The 18,077-nt window shown below is 38.7% G+C and overlaps 1 protein-coding gene across 2 annotated transcripts in view; it reads right to left on the bottom strand.

Moving 5' to 3' along the window:
• The window catches only part of KMT2A (lysine methyltransferase 2A), a 104,445-nt gene that overhangs the window by 63,590 nt on the left and 22,778 nt on the right, over positions 1-18,077 (bottom strand). For both annotated transcript variants that reach the window (XM_090266031.1, XM_090266032.1), the window contains 6 exons: positions 10,628-10,697; positions 5,431-8,084; positions 3,996-4,173; positions 2,671-2,905; positions 1,036-1,100; positions 228-605 (listed from right to left, as the gene is read on the bottom strand). In XM_090266031.1, coding sequence (XP_090122157.1) covers positions 228-605; positions 1,036-1,100; positions 2,671-2,905; positions 3,996-4,173; positions 5,431-8,084; positions 10,628-10,697 — 3,580 coding nt within the window. The remainder of the gene's footprint in view (positions 1-227; positions 606-1,035; positions 1,101-2,670; positions 2,906-3,995; positions 4,174-5,430; positions 8,085-10,627; positions 10,698-18,077) is intronic.

Here is an 18,077-nt window from a genome sequence, read left to right as displayed (position 1 = left end):
ACAAAACTATTTAAACTCTAGGCATTAAATAGGAATTTAAGAACAATTTAACTGTATTATTTTTTGCTTCTATTTCTTTATTACTATATAATGGTTAAAAGAGCTCATTTTCTTGCATTGAAGAGTTAAAAATATGCATTTCAGGTTTCCAAATGCTGTTTAAGATATCAATGCTTTTTGCTAGCAAGTCCTGTTTTCAGCAGTTCCTTCTTGCCTTCCTCACTCACCCGACTCTGATGGTGGAGGCTGCTTTTTCTTGGGCTCACTAGGAGCGGTCTTGGGAATTTCCTTTCTTGGTGGTGCTGTGATAGTTGGCTGTGGGGGGGTGACTGGTATTGGCTGGGGGACCTGCTTGCTGGACTTCCTAGAAGCTGGAGCAGTAATTTGTTTGGATTCAGGTCCTGGGGCAGAGGCATTCCCTTCTTCGCTCTTTTCCTCAGTGTGCTTTCGCAGAGAAGGTTCACTATTGCTTTTCTTAGGGGTAGAATCCTCTCTTACTGATGGGGTAGGTTTCTGACTAGAGTCCACCAAGTTCTTCACAACACTGCTCTCTTTGCTCTCTTTCTTTTCACTGGTCTTAGACTTTTTCTCTTTCTTTTTCACAGCTAGGGAAAAAACATGATTATTTATCTATAAGAAAGAAAAATTTTATTTAAAATAGAAGTATAGGAATGTATCATAATCTTATTCTCAGTTGCTTGTAGCTAATCTTGATACTGAAGAAGCTCAAGAAAGTTAATGCCAACTTGTTCAGGTAGAACAGGTATACTTCTACTGCTCTAGGAAATGGAATAAACTGTAATTTTTATATGAATTTTTAAATGTTTTATTATGGAAATTTCCAAACATACCACAAGCTAAAGGGTATAGTAAAATGAATCCCTGTGTTCATCACCTAACTTCAACAACCATCAACTCCCTGGGAGAGTGTAGTACTTAAAAACAAAAAACAACTAGCATTCTCTTTATACTAGATGTACACAACTATATGGCATTAAAGCAAGAAGCATCTTGGGAAAGAACTTTTTACATTACCTTTTGCTTGCTTCTGAAGATAGGCTTTGGAAGGCATCCACTGTAGATTCTGACATTTTCTCATCCTAGGATAACACAGGATACCATAAACAACATTTAGAAAAGAAGTAATTGGAACAAGTGTTAATTTGTCTGTAAGAATTAGTGAATCTTTATTCAGATTCATTTTGAGAGCTGATAAAAGGGACTGCTCATTACTTAAGATTAAATCTGAGCCTTTGAATCATTCAATCAGCAATTTTACTTACCTTTATGAACTAAAAAGAGCAAATACCAAATTATTTTTGAAATGAGACTCAAATTTCTTATAGCCTAGTACTGCTAGCACTACACACAAAATGACTGGCTGATATTTCTTACTATCAAATCAGTTCTGTTCCCTTATGAGTTTAATATTCACCTAGTAATCTGGACACAAAATGGACTAAAATTATCCAAAAAGTCCTGTGCCTGCCACCACCACCACAATGCTGTAGGTCTATGTCAGGACTTCGATACATGCTCCACTCCTCAATTTAGTGAAACACGAGACTTAATTTAAAGTGTAAAACTGAACCAAATCATTTCAACCCCTAAGCTTAGTATAATTTTATCTTGCTAGCATGTATCTTTGTGCTCATCTGTGAATTCTCACTCCTTTACACGAATGGGACCGAGACAAGATTCTTGCTTAAGGTCAGAGTAAACCAAAGCACAGAACTACTTAATTGTTTCCTAGAAACTGCCTCCCAAGAAGTAAGCAGTGCAACATTTCTCCCAACTATGTTTTATATAAATCATTTCAAGTTACTCATTCATTCAGAAAATATCCATTGATAACATCTATTCCTTATGCCAGGTACTTTATGCGATGCTCAGTCACCAAAATTTCTGTTTGTGCAACCCTTTCAATCCACTTTAAACAAGTTACCCTAGAAGGCAAAAATGGAGAAAACATAACCAAAACTTCCATATCAAAAATTCCAAATGCATGAAAATATTGAGAGCAAAGATATATGTACAAGATATCACCAATATTTCCTGAAAGCAATAAAGATAAAGGTAATTTCAGTTGACCTAATAAATATTATGCATAAATGTGTCAGTTTTTAAGCAGAAACCCCCCCAAAGCTACCCTGACATGGTAGCAATTAGGCATATGTGGCTATTTAAATTTAAATTAGTTACCAAGGAACTAGTATAAATGACCCATGGACATGAACAACAGTGCAGGGAATGACTGTGGGGGGATGGGCAGGACAGGGGAGAGCAATGGGGAAAAAATGAGACAAATAAAATAGAATTTAAAATTTTTAATTAAATAAAATAAAAAATGTAGTTGCTCAGTCACTAACCACATTTCAAGAGTTCTATAGCCACATTTGTCTAATGGCTACCATACTGAACTGAGCATATAAAATTTACCATTTCTACCACTGCAGAACATTCTATCAGACAGCATTGTTCCAGAGTATTTATTTAAGCATAGCCCAAACTTAGCTACAATGGAAAATCCAACTATGCAACTTATCTTGGAACTCAAGAACTCAATACAACCATGTTGGGTTTTCTGATTCATCTTTGCAACAAAATAAGCATAAATAAATAACCTTCATGGAGAAGAGGTCAACACCTCAGGATAAGACACCCACTCACTTGCAGCACTGCTTCTTTATATTGCGGCCACCAAACTTGGGTTTGTCTAAGCAATTAGTACAAACACCGCAGTCCTCAGGCACCTGGCAACCAGGACACTGCCCACACCTCCTTGATCGCCGTCCTTTCTTTACTGGAGGTTCTTGAGGCGCCTTGTTTCTGGTGACAGGTTTAATTGGCTTGATGGGTGGAGCAAGAGGCTCAGCATCTTCTGAACCAGCAATTGACGACTTGTCTGTTAAAGAAGTGTGTCATTAGTTCTGAGGGAATAGCTAACTCCTTATTGGTAGTGGAGGCAGAAATCCTCAATATCAATTTATTTATATTATTATATATATTTAAAGTTTGTTTTAATTGGGACTCCAAAAATGAAATACAGTAATAAAAATATTCAAATGCAGAACTCAGAGCTGTTTAAATGTTGTTAAATGCCTATAACTTGCAGCTTAAGGAAAGCAGAAATCCAAATACTGAAAACAAAACACAGTCTAACTTAAAAGTTCAAGAATATGAATTGAGTCCTGGCTGGTGTGGCTCAGTGCACTAAGTGCTGGCCTGTGAACTGAAAGGTCACCAGTTCGATTCCCAGTTGAGGCACATGCCTGAGTTGTGGGCCAGGTCCCTGGTTGAGGGCATGTGAGAGGCAACCTGTCAGTGTGTCTCTAAGCACATCGATGTTTTTCTCTCCCTCTCTTCCTCCCTTCCTTCCCTTCTCTCCAAAAATAAATAAAATCTTAAAAAATATATGAATTGAATGTTTCTGAAGATTCTATAAACTTCTAAAACTTATATGAGAAGTCACCCATCATTTAAGAACTATATGGTACCCAAGAGAATGTGCCTCACTAACCTTCAACCACAGGGAGCACAGCGGACCAAGGGCTACAGCTGCTATGCTCTGAGATTCAGTGGTACAGACCCACATTTACCATGGGAGCTGCTTCCAGGCAGTGATTGAGCATTACAGGGCACAAGATTCCTCTGGCAGTCAACTTTTGCTCAATGACAGTCTTGTTAAATTTTTTTATAATGCATGGACAATCTAGGAAGATTCTGCCCAATTATTCCCTCCCTCCTACATTAGAGTCAAATTTGCAGGACAGTCTATGACAGTTTTCCCAGCCTTACCTGGCCCCCTCTCCATTTCCCCCCACAGGCATTTCCTCTAATAAAACCCTTGTGCATTTAATCTTCCCTTGCCATCTGTTTTCTAGAGGACCCAGACTAACGCACAACACTATGAGGAGCCTACTAGGCACCCCAAAATTCATCATAAAACATATCAAATGTGTGCTATGACTTCAAGGTTGACATCTCTGACCTACCATCATTCCCCATGGAAGACAAAATCTTTTCTCGTTCTTCCCATGGTAAGGCACTCAGGGTGGGCATGTCATCAGGAAACACAGCTCGTTTTCGGCCAAGGGCAACAGCAGCTCTTCTGCAGACATGTTTAATCCGGGGTCCTCGCATGGAGGTCTCTGATGAATCACTTTCTTGACCCTAAATATGAGGCAAGCCAAAACCAGAAAATAACAACCATACATACTGAAAATAAAACTTAATGAAACCAAGTTATTTTTGATTAACTGATTATAATCTAGAATCATTCTAGTTATTTCTAGCTGATAAGCCATATCAATATGCAGGAATCAACTACTTCTGTATCCTAAAATTGGCAGGAAAAAAAATGGAAACCAACTAAGTTTTTATTCCCAAGTATACTACTTAAAAATTTCCCTTAAAATTCAAGTTGCCAGTCTAACTTATCAAAGAGTTCAGAATAACCATAGACTTTTTCTTATATTTCCCTGTTCAACAGAGAAGTAGGAGGAAATAACCTATAAATAGCAGTATTAAAAGCCATAGCTCCAAACAGAAATGTCTCACATTTCAAAGAGCCACGCTCATATTTCTAGGAGGCTAACCAAAAATCACCAAAATAATGCCGGAAATAAGTCTCTGCTTGAATTCTCAACTGGCAGAATTACTAAAATATGACACTAGATTGGATAATATTAAAAATCTGAGATTGTGGTCATTGTAACCTAACTTGATACGTTTGCATAAATATGAATCTACTACATGACAATTTTTTTAAAAGAACCCAAAGATCAGCAGGTTTTCTCAGATAAAACCAGTGCCTAGCTCAAAGTGTAAAAAAAAAAGAAACTGCTATTCTTTGTAAAAATCTGTTTGTCTTCCTCTTAACTAAATTCTACAGCTTTTCTGTCCCACAACGTAAGGCCAAATGCTTCTCATGTGTATTCTGCAAACACCTATTATTTATTGTTCTAATCATTTACTACTTAGAGGATGAGTCTCTGTACCTACCTCCACTTTTTATAGTAAACAATAGTAAAACGATTTGACTACAGAAATGCACCCTCAAAGTTAAGTCATAGGCTGCAATACACCAAACCGATTAAGTACAAACAACTCAGCATTCTCTTTCACATGGCCCCAACCTACCTTCCAGTCTTAGTCTATCACTTTCCTGTGTTTCAGTCCAGCTAGTTTCTGTACCTGAAATACTTCTCTACCCACACTGTTCCTTCCACATCGAATGTTCTACCCTATCATTTTCTACCTATCAAAATTCTACCAGTCCTTAAAGGGCCATTGCAAAATGTCAGCACTTCCTCAAACCTTTTCCTGATCCCCAAAACAGAATATAACTGAAACACTTAACCTAAAACTTGCTCATAGAAGAGGATCAATAGTTTGTTGATTTTAATAGGCAACATGGAAAAAGAGTACCTGTACTTTGGGTTGGTCAGTTTGTTTAAGACTCTTACTCTTCTCAATCTTGCAGAGCTGGGCTTTGGCCTTTTTTAGGAGGCTGGCAACCCTCTTGTCAGTCATTGGAAGCTTGTCTGCCTGAGCCAACATGGAGCCTATGGAGGAAGTGGAATGTTTAACAGTGCTAGATGAAGGAGTGGAAAGGCAGAGGGTTTTCTCCTTCTCCAGAGATGGGGCAGTTGGGCTGAGGTCCAAGTTGGTTTTCTCCAGATTTCCTCTCCCTTTCTTTATAACTATTTTGGTTTTGATAGCTGTTGTATCCCCAAGAGTCACAGAAGCAGTATCAGCCCCAGAATCAAGTGATGAAGACTTCTTCCGTCCTGTTGCTTTTTTGGCAGAAGATGAAGTGGCAACATCTTCACCAACAACCTTCTCTTTGGAAACCCTAGCCACAGGATACAAAGCAGAACTACTCTGAATTTCTGATCCCTTTTTCCTTTTCTCTTTCCTTGACTCCCTCTTATTCTCTTTTTCTCTCTCCCGGTCTCTCTCTCTACTCTTGTCCTTCTCCACGTTCTTGTCAGCATCTCGATCTTTGGACAACTCCTCAGGGGCCTTGTCTTTATTTCTCCCTCTTTCAGTCTGAGAGCCTGGGGAAAACCAAGGGAAGAGAGGGGTAGGACTACTGGATGAAAATGGCTCTGCTGAAGCACTAGTCTGCTTTCTTGGTCTCTGGTTTTTCTCTGCAGATTCCCCAGATTGAGTCAGGGAATGAGAAGGAAAAGTAAAAGTTGGGTTTAAGGCACTACTGGCAAGAGGACTAACAGAAATGCTTAATGAAGAAGAGACAGAAGATGGTGCACTGAGAGGTGACAGCTCAGAAGTACTAAGCCTTCCACTTCTTGTCCTCATGGAGTGAGAAGGAGATCTTGGTTCAGATCGAATAGGGCTAAACACTTTTCTTTTCCTTTTTCTGTTTGATACTGCTGAAGAAGGTGTTCCAGCAGAAGTTCGATTACTAGGTAAGGTTACAGACTCAAATATTCTAGAGTGAGCCTCACTTGGAGTAAATCTTGGCGCTCTCAGAAGAGGGCTCCTTTTGTGCACATCAAACCTTGTTCCAGAATGGAGTGGTGAAAACAACCGGGCTGACGCAGCAGTACCAGATGTAGAGAAACCCGACGCGAAGCCAACATCCTCAGGAGTTAGTGGAGGGGGTCGGAAATTATCAAATATTGGTTTGCGAATAAGACCTTCTTTGGCATACTTCGCTGAGGAAAAGTATTGTGGCTCTGACCTAGAATGCTTTAAAGAAGTCCACCTAAATGTCGGTTCTCGCAAAATAGATTTTCGCTTTCCTTGCATGGGAGCAGCAGAAGCAGGCAAAAATGGTGATGCTAAAGGGATCGTTGGAGGCATAAGCCAAGGTGTGTGATCAGAGATGCTGGAGGCTGGCTGCAATGGTGGGGGTGGAGTAAGGAGAGGTGGAGGCGGTGAAGAGGAGGTCTGCTGCTGGGGGGCACTTTGTAGAGTTGATAATTTTTTCGTTGTTCTAGATCCAAAACTCCTCTCTGATACAGAATACTTTCTGCTTCTCCTGTCATTATTATCATTTTCTGGGGACTGGGAAATAGGTAGTGGAGTATGAGTTTCAGGGGTATCACTCTGTTCTTCAGGAAGTACCTGAATCTCCTCCGAGACCTGAGAATCTGTGGAGGTATCAACACTGGGGCTGCTAGATCGGGAGGAGTCTGAAGACATTTGAGAGGAGTGCTGAGAAGCTGCACTTGATTTTTCGGATGATCCACAGGATGTGGCACTGAATCTGCTATTCGGTGTAGACTCCAGTCGGGCAATTTTAATTGGAGGGTCATAATCTTCATCCTCTATAAACCGCCGAGGGGTTTTAATAATCCGTGAGGAAATGGCACTGACGACAGGCATAATGAACTGTCGAATATTTTTGACCTGTGTCTTCACCTTTCTTCCTTGAAGCTGAGCTGCTTCTTTTTCAATTTTCTTTTGCGCCCCCTTTTTTGCCCTCTGCAAGAGCTGCTTAGCAATTGTTGCATCTGTCCTTTTAGAGGAAGGAATAATCCTAACAGGCTTAATCCTTCTAGGGCTTTGTCTGACTACTGTCTTATCTTCTTTTGTGTGTGGAGGTGTTCCTTCCTTGTCTTTCCGGACTTTCTGGGGCTTTTCCAGTTGAGAGTTAATGAGGAGGCCTGAAGGAGTCTTTACCCTTTCTGTTGATGGAGGCCTTCCTCGCCGTCGTACAATCTGTACCCCTTTCCTTCCTATCTGAAGCTTCCCTGTCTTAAACTTAGACTTGAGAGGAGAGAGTTTGCCTGCTCTTAATTTTTTAATCTTTGTGGCTTGCTGAAATGTAGCAGAAGGTGTCCGTTTAATTTTTTTCAGGCTATCTTCTTTGCTTCCCTTTGGTAACTCTGAAATGTCCTTTCTGTGTGTAATTTTGATTTTTACTCCAGGGAAGGTGGGAGGTCTTCCTCTCTTTTTTTCTATACTTTTAGAATCTCTCTTCTTGATCTCATCTCCAGACTTGGTCTCTGATTTACTTAGAGGGGAAAACACAGATGGATCTGAGAGGATAGCTGAGTTTCGATCAGAGCCACTTCTAGGTCTCCCACGAGGTTTTCGAGGACTACTTTTAACTGTGTACAGAAATTAAACAATGAAGAGCATATATTTAGCTTTTTAGTTCAGATGTTAACTAAGCTGAATATAATTTAGCACAAGCCACTTGGTACTGAATTCTACTTGAGTCTAATGAGTCAATAAAATCTTAATTGTGCTTCGTTCCTTTTTCGCAAAAACTTGCCTCAAAGAAATCAACTCAATAACATTCCACCTAAAAGAACATTTAACTACTTTTCTGATAGAAAAACTAACATAAAAGTTTTTCAACTAAGAAATTTATATTATACAAAAGTGATTTTCCTATAACTTCAGGCAAGCAAGTTTTTTTCTGAATTCCAAAAGAAGTTTAAAAAACATCTGTACTACCTTTTCCATATTCCAGCCACCAAGATTAACATTGAGAACATGTTTATAGTAACACATCCCATCTTTTAAATTTATAATTTTTGCTCTGATACATTTGAACAAAGTGCTCTTCAATCATAACATAACCAACTTCTATAGAAAAAGTCTCCTGAGCAGCTCAGCCTCCTATATTTTCAATGTTTTAATAGTAAACTAAGAAAGTTCTATTGAATAGAAAAATATTCATTCCTGAGACATCAGAATATCGTCACTGAACTCAGTAGAATTTAAACTAATCAGTGAAGTGACATGATAGTGTGCCAATTAATCTATTCTCCTACCTACAGGTTCTTGAACTAGTCTCAAATTACAAAAAAGATTAAATGTTAATTGATATAAGAGCAAATCAACAATTTATTAAATCATATTTCTCCAAAATAAAATAATTTGACAATTTGTAAAACAGTTCAATGTGCTACTTATCAAGAGACTCAAGAAAACAAAGTTTTCCTAAAATTTATTTTATAAACTTATAGTTTCTCAATGTATTAAGAGTTGCCTAGTCTATCATATCTTCTCTCCCCTCATGACTTTTTATTGTTTTATATAACTCAACATTCTTCTGAGACTTAAAACCTTCCCTAACAGGCACCAAAAGAGAAGTATGCCATTAGGAACATTTTAGACTATAGAACTAACTTTCTAACAGAACAGAAATCAACAATGGGTTTGTTGTTCATCTTTCTAAATATAATTGCTTTCTTCACCAATTAACTTGAGACTTCTCTTAATAGATTAAGGATTCACAAATCCATTCTCAATATATACTAATTACAACAAAAGTAACAGACTGAGATAACAGAAAAACTATATTTCATTTTTTTAATAAAACAAGACAACATTCAAGGTAGACTTACAGCCAACAAAAAATTTAAGAAGAATCCATCAAGAAAGGATTGTGAATTACCAAAATAAACTCCTACCCAGATTCATCATAAGATTCCTTCTCATCACGGTAAATTTGAACCTGACTACTTACAGGGCTTTGCTAATTCTGAACACCTCTTCTATCCAACTTTTAAAAGAAGCTTTTGGTGAACAAGTAGAAAAAGCAGAACAGAGAGGAGTTCAGCTCTGCTGCCTGCAAACTTCCATAATCCACAACACATTCAAAGAGCTCACATGTCAGTTATAATAATTGCTCATCATGTATTTTCTGGGCTTCATTTTGTCATTTATAAATGAAGGGTTAGACCAAATGATCTCTAAGATCACTTTCTGATACGAAGTTTTAGGATTCCACTACATTTTCAAGAGAACATTGCTACTGTCTAAATGGCACAAATACGAGGATCCTACTGGCTATAATGATAATACCATAACCATTTGGGAAAGGTAAAATTGTCATTATGAGTTTGAATTAGATTACTATAACATATGAAAACTCAAATAAAACACAAATGCTAACAAACATCACAAACTAAGTCAATGTCAAAGAATAAAAACACAGCTAACAACATATTTAACTAGCCTGTCTATCCACATGACATTTTTATAAAATCATGCAAGAATTCAAATTAGCACCATGGATAGGGTATGTTTTCTTCATCAAAAGGTCTATAGCTATCTCCTATATCGAATAGAATTCTGCAAGCCATAAAATGTTATTTCCACTAAGAATTGTCTAAATTCTAGCTGTCTAAAGTCTAGAATTTCAAGACATTCTAGATATTTTCTTGGTGAGGATAATGACAAAATGGAAATACCCCATATCATTTTTGTTTTATTTTAATACAGCCTTTCAAGAACCAGGTAAGAGTTCACACAATGCTAATATTTTGTTTTTAATTCTCTGACAATAACAGACCAAACTTCATCTGGCCAAATTATTACCAATGTCATATATACTATCATATAATTCAAAATACGTAAGTCTGAGGTTGCTCTTAGTAGTCACCTTCAATTTGCCTACCAGTTTTTCCAATCATCCCACTGAAGTCTACCTGCCATCCTGCAGGTGGTTCCCACAGAGAAGCATGACAGAGAGTCAGTCCCATGAAGAGCTGTATTTCACAAGTCATTTCTTACTTAGTGTGAGGGAAAAGGATGTACAAAAAAGAGAAAAACCCTACTACTTAAGACCATCCATTACATGCAAAGAAGGCAAAGGGAAGTCACAATCTCTTAACAAACAAAACTTAACTGGCCATACCTGAAGGAGATCTTGCAGGACTTCGTACTCTGACTTCTTCATCTGAGCCAAAACCTAAGAACTGCTCATCCTACAACAAAAGGAAATTATTTTAAAATCAGAAACCAAAACATGAATGCAAACAACCTCTAAAGAAATGCCCAGAGGAGACACAAGTGAATTTGAAAAACTATCCTCTATATATTAATCATCATCATTCACATGGATATTTAAAATAACTGCCATTGAAATAAATGAACCCAGGCGTACAGCTTTATTACAAACAGGAGCTGTGTGTAATTGAATAATGCACTGAAATGTCATCTTTGGTGCATAAGACCCAGGGGACAAGTCCTAAAATTCAAACTATAGATGCAGCCCAAAACAATTCAAGAACTTTAATTCAAGTATTCAAATTAATTAGTACAACGGCAGAAATATACAGCCCCAAGAAAACAAATCTTTTCAACTAATTAAGTCTACAAACACATAAGCAATAACATAAATAATATAATAATCTTTGATTTACTAAATATTAATAGAGACTGAAGTTGCCATAATCGTCAACTCCTTAATTCAGGAACTGACATCTAGATGTGATTTCTGTACATTGAGATCCAAAGATTCTCCACATGGCATTTTATGGCATCACTTTAAAATGCCCTGTGATAAGAGACTTAATGGTGGGCAGCAGCATCTGTGAAAGCGATCATGAATTGAACACATACAGGGTGAAATTCATTCAAAAATAATATAGGGAAGCATCTTATTTTCAGTTATACTTAGAAAACACAAAAACTTCTTACTTCTAACCTTTAACCTGCCTTTATAAGGAAAATACCAAGGATTAAACCTATTTTGAACAAGTTCTCACAAAAGATGACCTATTTAAACAAACTGATTAGTAATAGAAATTCACTGATTCAGAGACTAGGAGTTACTTGCAGAGAGAGATGAGATAGACTTTCAGATTCCATTAACAAAATCCATACCAAACAGGAAAAAATAAGGAACAAAAGACAGATTTTCTTGAACCTCCAATGTATACTGATACAAACTAAGTTCATAATTAAAGCCCCCAATTTTCCTCTCAGGAGCAAAGATCACATGTATGTGGGCCCTATCTGTGGATTTTCTGAGGAGCTGTTTTCCCCAGTTAGTTTAAAGCTTGATTCAGGTGCTAATCTGTTTCACCACTTATTAACCAGGAACAGATGAAAAGACACGTGCAACCTTTTAGACAAATTAGCAGGTTCAGCTCTTAAATTTAAATGCTTCTGAGGGGCAAAATGTTTCAGGTCAAGACTTTGGATATATAATGCAACAGAGAGACAATTCTCATTAAAATCTAAAAAGGTTCTTGTTCTTAGATAGTTATAAAATTATTGAAGCATTTAACTACTTAAGAAAATCTATAATTATCCTTTTCAAAGAAATTTCTTCGTAAATATTATAATTCTAAGAGTTAAACCTAAATTTAAGGAATACATACTAGAGTACTTTTTACGGTCTCTTCTTTAGTCATTAAATAACATTTAAGATAAATTCTACTGTGAACATCAATTATGAATATGAAAAAAATCTCTCCATCTTAAAACAAGTTAGGATAACCTGAGATATGTGGAGCTTAATTCCAAATAAATTTCTGGAATGATTTTTTCAGGGTTTATATTTGTAAACTACAACATTACCAAAAAACAAACAAACAAACAAATAAAACCAAACTCACAAGACACAATTAACCCAAAAATCTTATCACAAAAAGGAAGTTCCATATTGTTAATTTTTAAATGTACCTTTGAGCAGGAAAAGGCATTTAAAATAGTGATCCTAAAATGTACTTTGAGAAAAAGCAAAGATAATCCACAGTAAAGGCCTCATATGCTGCTTAAAAAATGAATGAATGAATGAATGAATAAATAAAAGACAGCCCTAGTATTGCTAAGTGGGTTGCACATAGTTCCACAAACTGCAAGGTCACCAGTTCGATTCCTGGTCAGGGCACATACCTGGGTTTCAGGTTCGGTCCTGAGTTGGGGCACCTAAGAGAGGCAACCAATCAATGTTTCTCTCCCACTCTTTCTCCCTCCCTTTCCCTCTCTCTAAAAATAATAAATATAAATAAAACATCTTTAAAAAAATTACAGCATCTTAGAATTTTAGAGAGGGCAGTCCAATCCTCCCAATTGTTGTCATGTGACACCACTGAGTGAAGGACTTGTTTGAAGTATCAGTTCTAGCATATGCAGGCTGTTACATTAGCCAAGTCACTTACTAGTTTATATCTTAGTTTCTTTATTGGACTGCTGTAATGAGTAATTAAAATAAATTACGTAAATTATATAAAATCACTCAGAAAACTGTTAAACAATATCCATTAATGATGTAGTTTTAGAAACTGAAGCTCTGAAGGGTCAAATGACTTGCCTAAGATCAGTTAGTTACAATGAACTTCCTACCATAATAGTTATAATTTAAAACTGTAAATAAATATTTAAAGGAATCTAATAGGCCATCTTCAGTATAAAATCTATTCTTTCAACTACTATTAAAGTAGCATGATACCCATTTCTAGGTCTTTAAAACTTCTGATTTAATTCATTCTTTTCCTGCATCCTATCCTCATTGAACAACCTGCTAATGTATACTTTTCCAAGACATTTGAGGATTTCCCAACATTTACCAGGGGACTACATTGCTAAATGCATGAATTTTATGCTCCAAGTGCTGCAATGAAAGATAGTTCTATCAACTATATATACAATAATCAACAGAAAAAGTAACAACAGATTAGGTAACAAAAAATTATTAATCTGTAAAAAAAATATAAGAGATCCATATTGCTATTTATTATCAGCAACCTTAGTGAGTCACCTTTCTATATTTCACACTTTGACAAAATATAACTCTATGATCTTAATTGCAGTGTACTCCAAAACAGAGTACTGTTGAGCTGTCAAACAATAACTTAACTAACTCTGCCAATATTTAAGGTTTACAAGTACTGTATTTTCCAAAACGGCAGAAAGCATTAACTCTTTCCTTATGCTCTCCTAGTTAAAATAAGAAAAGACCTGGCTGCTGTAGCTCAGTGGATTGAGCATCGGCCTGCGAACCAAGTGTCGCTGGTTCGATTCCCAGTCAGGGCACACGACTAAGTTGAACATCAGGTCCCCAGTTGGGGGCGCCAGTGAGAGGCAACCACACAGTGATGTTTCTCTCCCTCTCTTTCTCCTTTCCTCTCTCTCTGAAAACAAACAAATGATAAAAAATAATAATAAAATAAGAAAAGAATGAATAGTCAAAAAAGACTGTATTTCCACGAAAGAACTTTCTTTTCACTTTAAATATCTGTTGACTTCTTGAAGCATGCTTTAAAAAAGAAGTACTGTCCTGACCGGCATGGCTCAGTTGGTTGAGCATCATCCCACAAAACGAAAGGTCACTGGTTGATTCCTGGTCAGGGAACATGCCTGGGTTGTAGCCCAATCCCCAGCTGCGGCATGTGCAAGAGGCAGCCCACTGATGTTTCTCTCACACGTCGATGTGTCTCTCCCTCTCTTTTTTCTTCCCTTCCGCTCCCTTTAAAAAAACTAAATAATAAAATCTTTCTTTTTTTAAAGTACCCACTGTTTTCATAATCCAAATGGTTTAGCCAAAAATAAAAGCCATCACTGCTATGCTAAAGAGCTCTCTCTAGTCTTCTAACTCTGAACTTCCAATTCCATATATCAGAGCCCTAAAAATTTTAAGGAAAGTCAGCTCCAAAAAGCACTGGGAAGGAATTGCTGCAACTGAAGTCTCTCCTTACTCTCATCTTGCTTCCATCACCCACTTTAAACACTGGGGTTCCTGGAAGATTTAGTAAACAAGATAACAGTTCTGGCTTTTGAAGGATTTAAACTTGCCTAGAAATCAAAGACTAATGCCAAATGTCTACAAAAAAGATAACAAAAGGAACCCCAATTAAATCCATGTTTGGTACTGTGGCAAATATCATAAACCTGTGCACCCTGAAGAGACAGCATACAGGAAAAACTATGCTACACATAACTCTTACCTGGGAACAGCCATTCATCACACATACTTCACCTTGTAATACAGCTTTTTCTGATTAAGCACACTATTCTAAGACAGAGCATAGGAAAGAGCCATCACACCTATTCCTTCCAAGCAATGATGTCCTTGGAGACTAGATCTCCAATATTTTCACACTTTCTTATCTCCTTGTCAGGTTGAGCAGTATAAAATACCATGAAATCATATTTAGCTTCCAGTGATTAAAAGAATGCAATGAAGGAACACCAGTCAAGATGGCAGCCTGCCATAACCATATCAAAATCACAACTGAACAGAACAACCATCATTCAGAACCACCTGAAATCTAGCAGAACAAAAGTCCTATAACTAAGGGTATAAAAAAGAAGCCACACAAAGACTGGTAGGAGGGGCAGAGAAGCAGACCAGCTGGTCCCCCACCCACTAGTGGCAGTTAAAAATCAGAAAGGATATTTTGGCTGTAGAGGTCTCCGCTGAGGAATAAGGGGTCTCAGCTCCACACCAGATGTAGGGTTCCAGTATTTTAAAAAAAATTAGTGATTTATTTGTTTGTTTGTTTATTTATTTATAGAGAGAGGGGAAAGGAGAAAGAGAGGGAAAGAAATATCACTGTGTGGTTGCCTCTCACTTGCGCCCCCGACTGGGGACCTGACATGCAACCTAGTCATGTGCCCTGACTGGGAATCGAACCAGCGACACTTGGCTCACAGGCCGATGCTCAATCCACTGAGCCACAGCAGCCAGGGCAGGGATCCAGTATTGGAGAAAGAAATCCCCAAAACTTTTGGTTGTAAAAAACCAAGCAGAGTGAGACAGAGGGACTCCTGAGTCTCAGGACCAGGGGCATGGACTTATTCAGACTCACTCCCTCCGAGCCCCAGTGCTAGGGCAGAAGCTGGAAAGACACCAGGGACATATAGGAAGGAACTTCCTGTATCAGGGTGAAGGTTGTAGGGACAGCTTTCTCCCAGAGGGAGGTGGAGGCAGAGGCCATCATTCCTTTGCCAAGTCCCCCCACTCCTCCCCACATAGCCAGCAGGCAAGGCCATATTTGAGACTCTGTCAACCTGGCTAACACAGTATACCCTGCACTGGTGATTACCTGAGACCCAGCCCCACCCAACTTACTGGCCCCCACCGAAGTCCTCTCCAGTGGCTTTTCCACACAAATGACCTGTCTTGCCTTATGCTGCTGACTTTTCTTTAAAAAATCACCCAAGCATGCAGCACCTGGTCTCTGCATAACCTGGTCCCGCATCTCTTGCTAAGGAGACCCAGGCTTAGCACTAGAGGTAGCTGGTTTTGGTTTGCAGCTTGACCTTTCCTGGGCACCTCCAACCCATCACAAGTAGCAACATCTGCAGATCTCTCTGTAGCTCATGCTGGGGTGACCCCAAGCAGGGCACAGTCAGCACCTGAATTTGGTCTGCACCTCAGAGGCCCCAGAGCCAGTGTGTTCAGTGGACAGCTTCAGACTATGCTGACGCACCATCCAACCACCATCACAAGTGACACACTCAACAGGTGGACTCAACAGATATCTGGACCCCATTAAAGTTCTATTGCATGAGGTTGACCCCTGCATAGCTGATCCTCCACAGTGGCAGTGGCAGTGGCAGTGGCCAGTCCTAGCAGATCAGCTTCGTGGGCAATCTCTCCCATTGATGTGCCAATAGCAATCAAGCCTCAACCACAACAGGAGGGTGCATACATCACACATAAAGGTCACACCTGGAATGTCCAGCTCAGGTGACATGGAAGGTTGCACCACTGGGTCCTATAGAATACCGAATACCTACTAAATTAGACCACTCTACCAAGACTGGGAAATGTAGTAGTCCTACCTAACACACAGAAACAAACACAGGGAAGCAGGAAAATGAAGGGACAAAGAAACATGGCCCAAGTGAAATAACAGAGCAAAATTCCAGAAAAAGAACTAAACAAAAATGGAGACAAACAATCTATCAGATGCAGAGCTCAAACACTCGTTATAAGGGTGCTCAATGAACTTAGGGGAAGAGCAGGTGAAGGCAGAACTTCAACAGCATAAAAAAAGGACATGGAAATCAAAGAAAGGACCTGTCAGAAATGAAGGATACATTAACTAGAATGAATAATAATTTACAGGCAATCACATTAGATAAAGCCGATAATCAAAACAGCAACTTGGGCCTTGGCCAGTGGCTCAACTGGTTGGAGTGCGGTCCCATGCACCAGAAGTTGTAGGTTCAATGCCTGGTCAGGGCACTTACCCAGGTTGCAGGTTCAATCCCCCGTCACAGAACATACAAAAGGCAACCAACTGGTGTTTCTTTCCCACATCAATGTTTCAATGTCTCTCTTTCTTGCCCCTCACCCCTTCCTCCTCTAAAATCAGTAAGCATGTCCTTGGGTGAGCGAGGATTAAAAAACAAAACAGCCCTGGCTGGTATAGCTCAGTGGATTGAGCGCTGGCCTGCAAACCAAAAGATCATCAGTTTGATTCCCAGTCAGGGCACATGCCTGGGTTGTAGGCCAGGTCCCCAGCTGGTTGCTTGCAAGAGGCAAGCATTTATCTCTCACACATTGATGTTTCTCTCCCTCTCTTTCTCTCTAAAAATAAATAAATAAATAAAATCTTAAAAGAAAAAAAAGATTTAAAAAAAGAAGATAAAAATATATGAATAATAAAATGACAATAACTACATACCTATAAACAATTACTTTAAATGCAAATGGTTAATTGCTCCAATCAAAAGATACACAGTGGTTGAATACATAACAAAACAAGACTTACATATGCTGTCTACAAGAGACTCACTTCAGAATGAAAGACACAAACTGAAAAGTAAAGGCACTAACTGGAAAAAGGTATTTCATGAAAATTGAAACAAACAAGAAAAATAGGGTAGCAGTATTTCTACCATACTACATAGATTTTTAAACAAAGGCTAAAACAAGAAACAAAGGGTCCAGCAATTCCACTTCTGAATATTTATCCAAAGACACTCAAAACATGAAATCGAGAAGACATATACATCCATATGTTTATTGCAGCGTTATTTATGTCCCTGGCTGGTTTGGCTCAGTGGATTGAGCGTCGGCCTGCGAGCTAAGTGTCGCTGGTTCGATCTTCCAGTCAGGGCACATCAGAGAAGGAAACTCTGACTCCAAAAAACCTCCGCTGCCTTGCGGCATACCTCTTCAGGGGAAAGGCTAAGGGAGTAAACCCCGACAGAAAATCCGGAGCCGGAGTCCCTAAGGCGATTTGACGTTGTAGTCAACACCGGCAACTCCTGCGGCGCACCTGAAGCCAAGCTGTATTGACTCCGTCTTTCCCTTGGACCCTTCAGCTGCGAAGAGAGGGGGGGGTCTGCTGCATGGGCAACAGCAGACCCTCCATATCACCCTGCCCAGGCTCTGTAGCTTC

The sequence above is a fragment of the Furipterus horrens genome, unplaced genomic scaffold (genome assembly GCF_987537825.1).
Source record: "Furipterus horrens unplaced genomic scaffold, mFurHor1.1.pri manual_scaffold_2, whole genome shotgun sequence".
Classification (NCBI taxonomy): Eukaryota; Metazoa; Chordata; class Mammalia; order Chiroptera; family Furipteridae; genus Furipterus; species Furipterus horrens.
The sequence above is the reverse complement of the archived record's forward strand: the minus strand, read 5'-3'. Positions and strand labels throughout refer to the sequence as shown.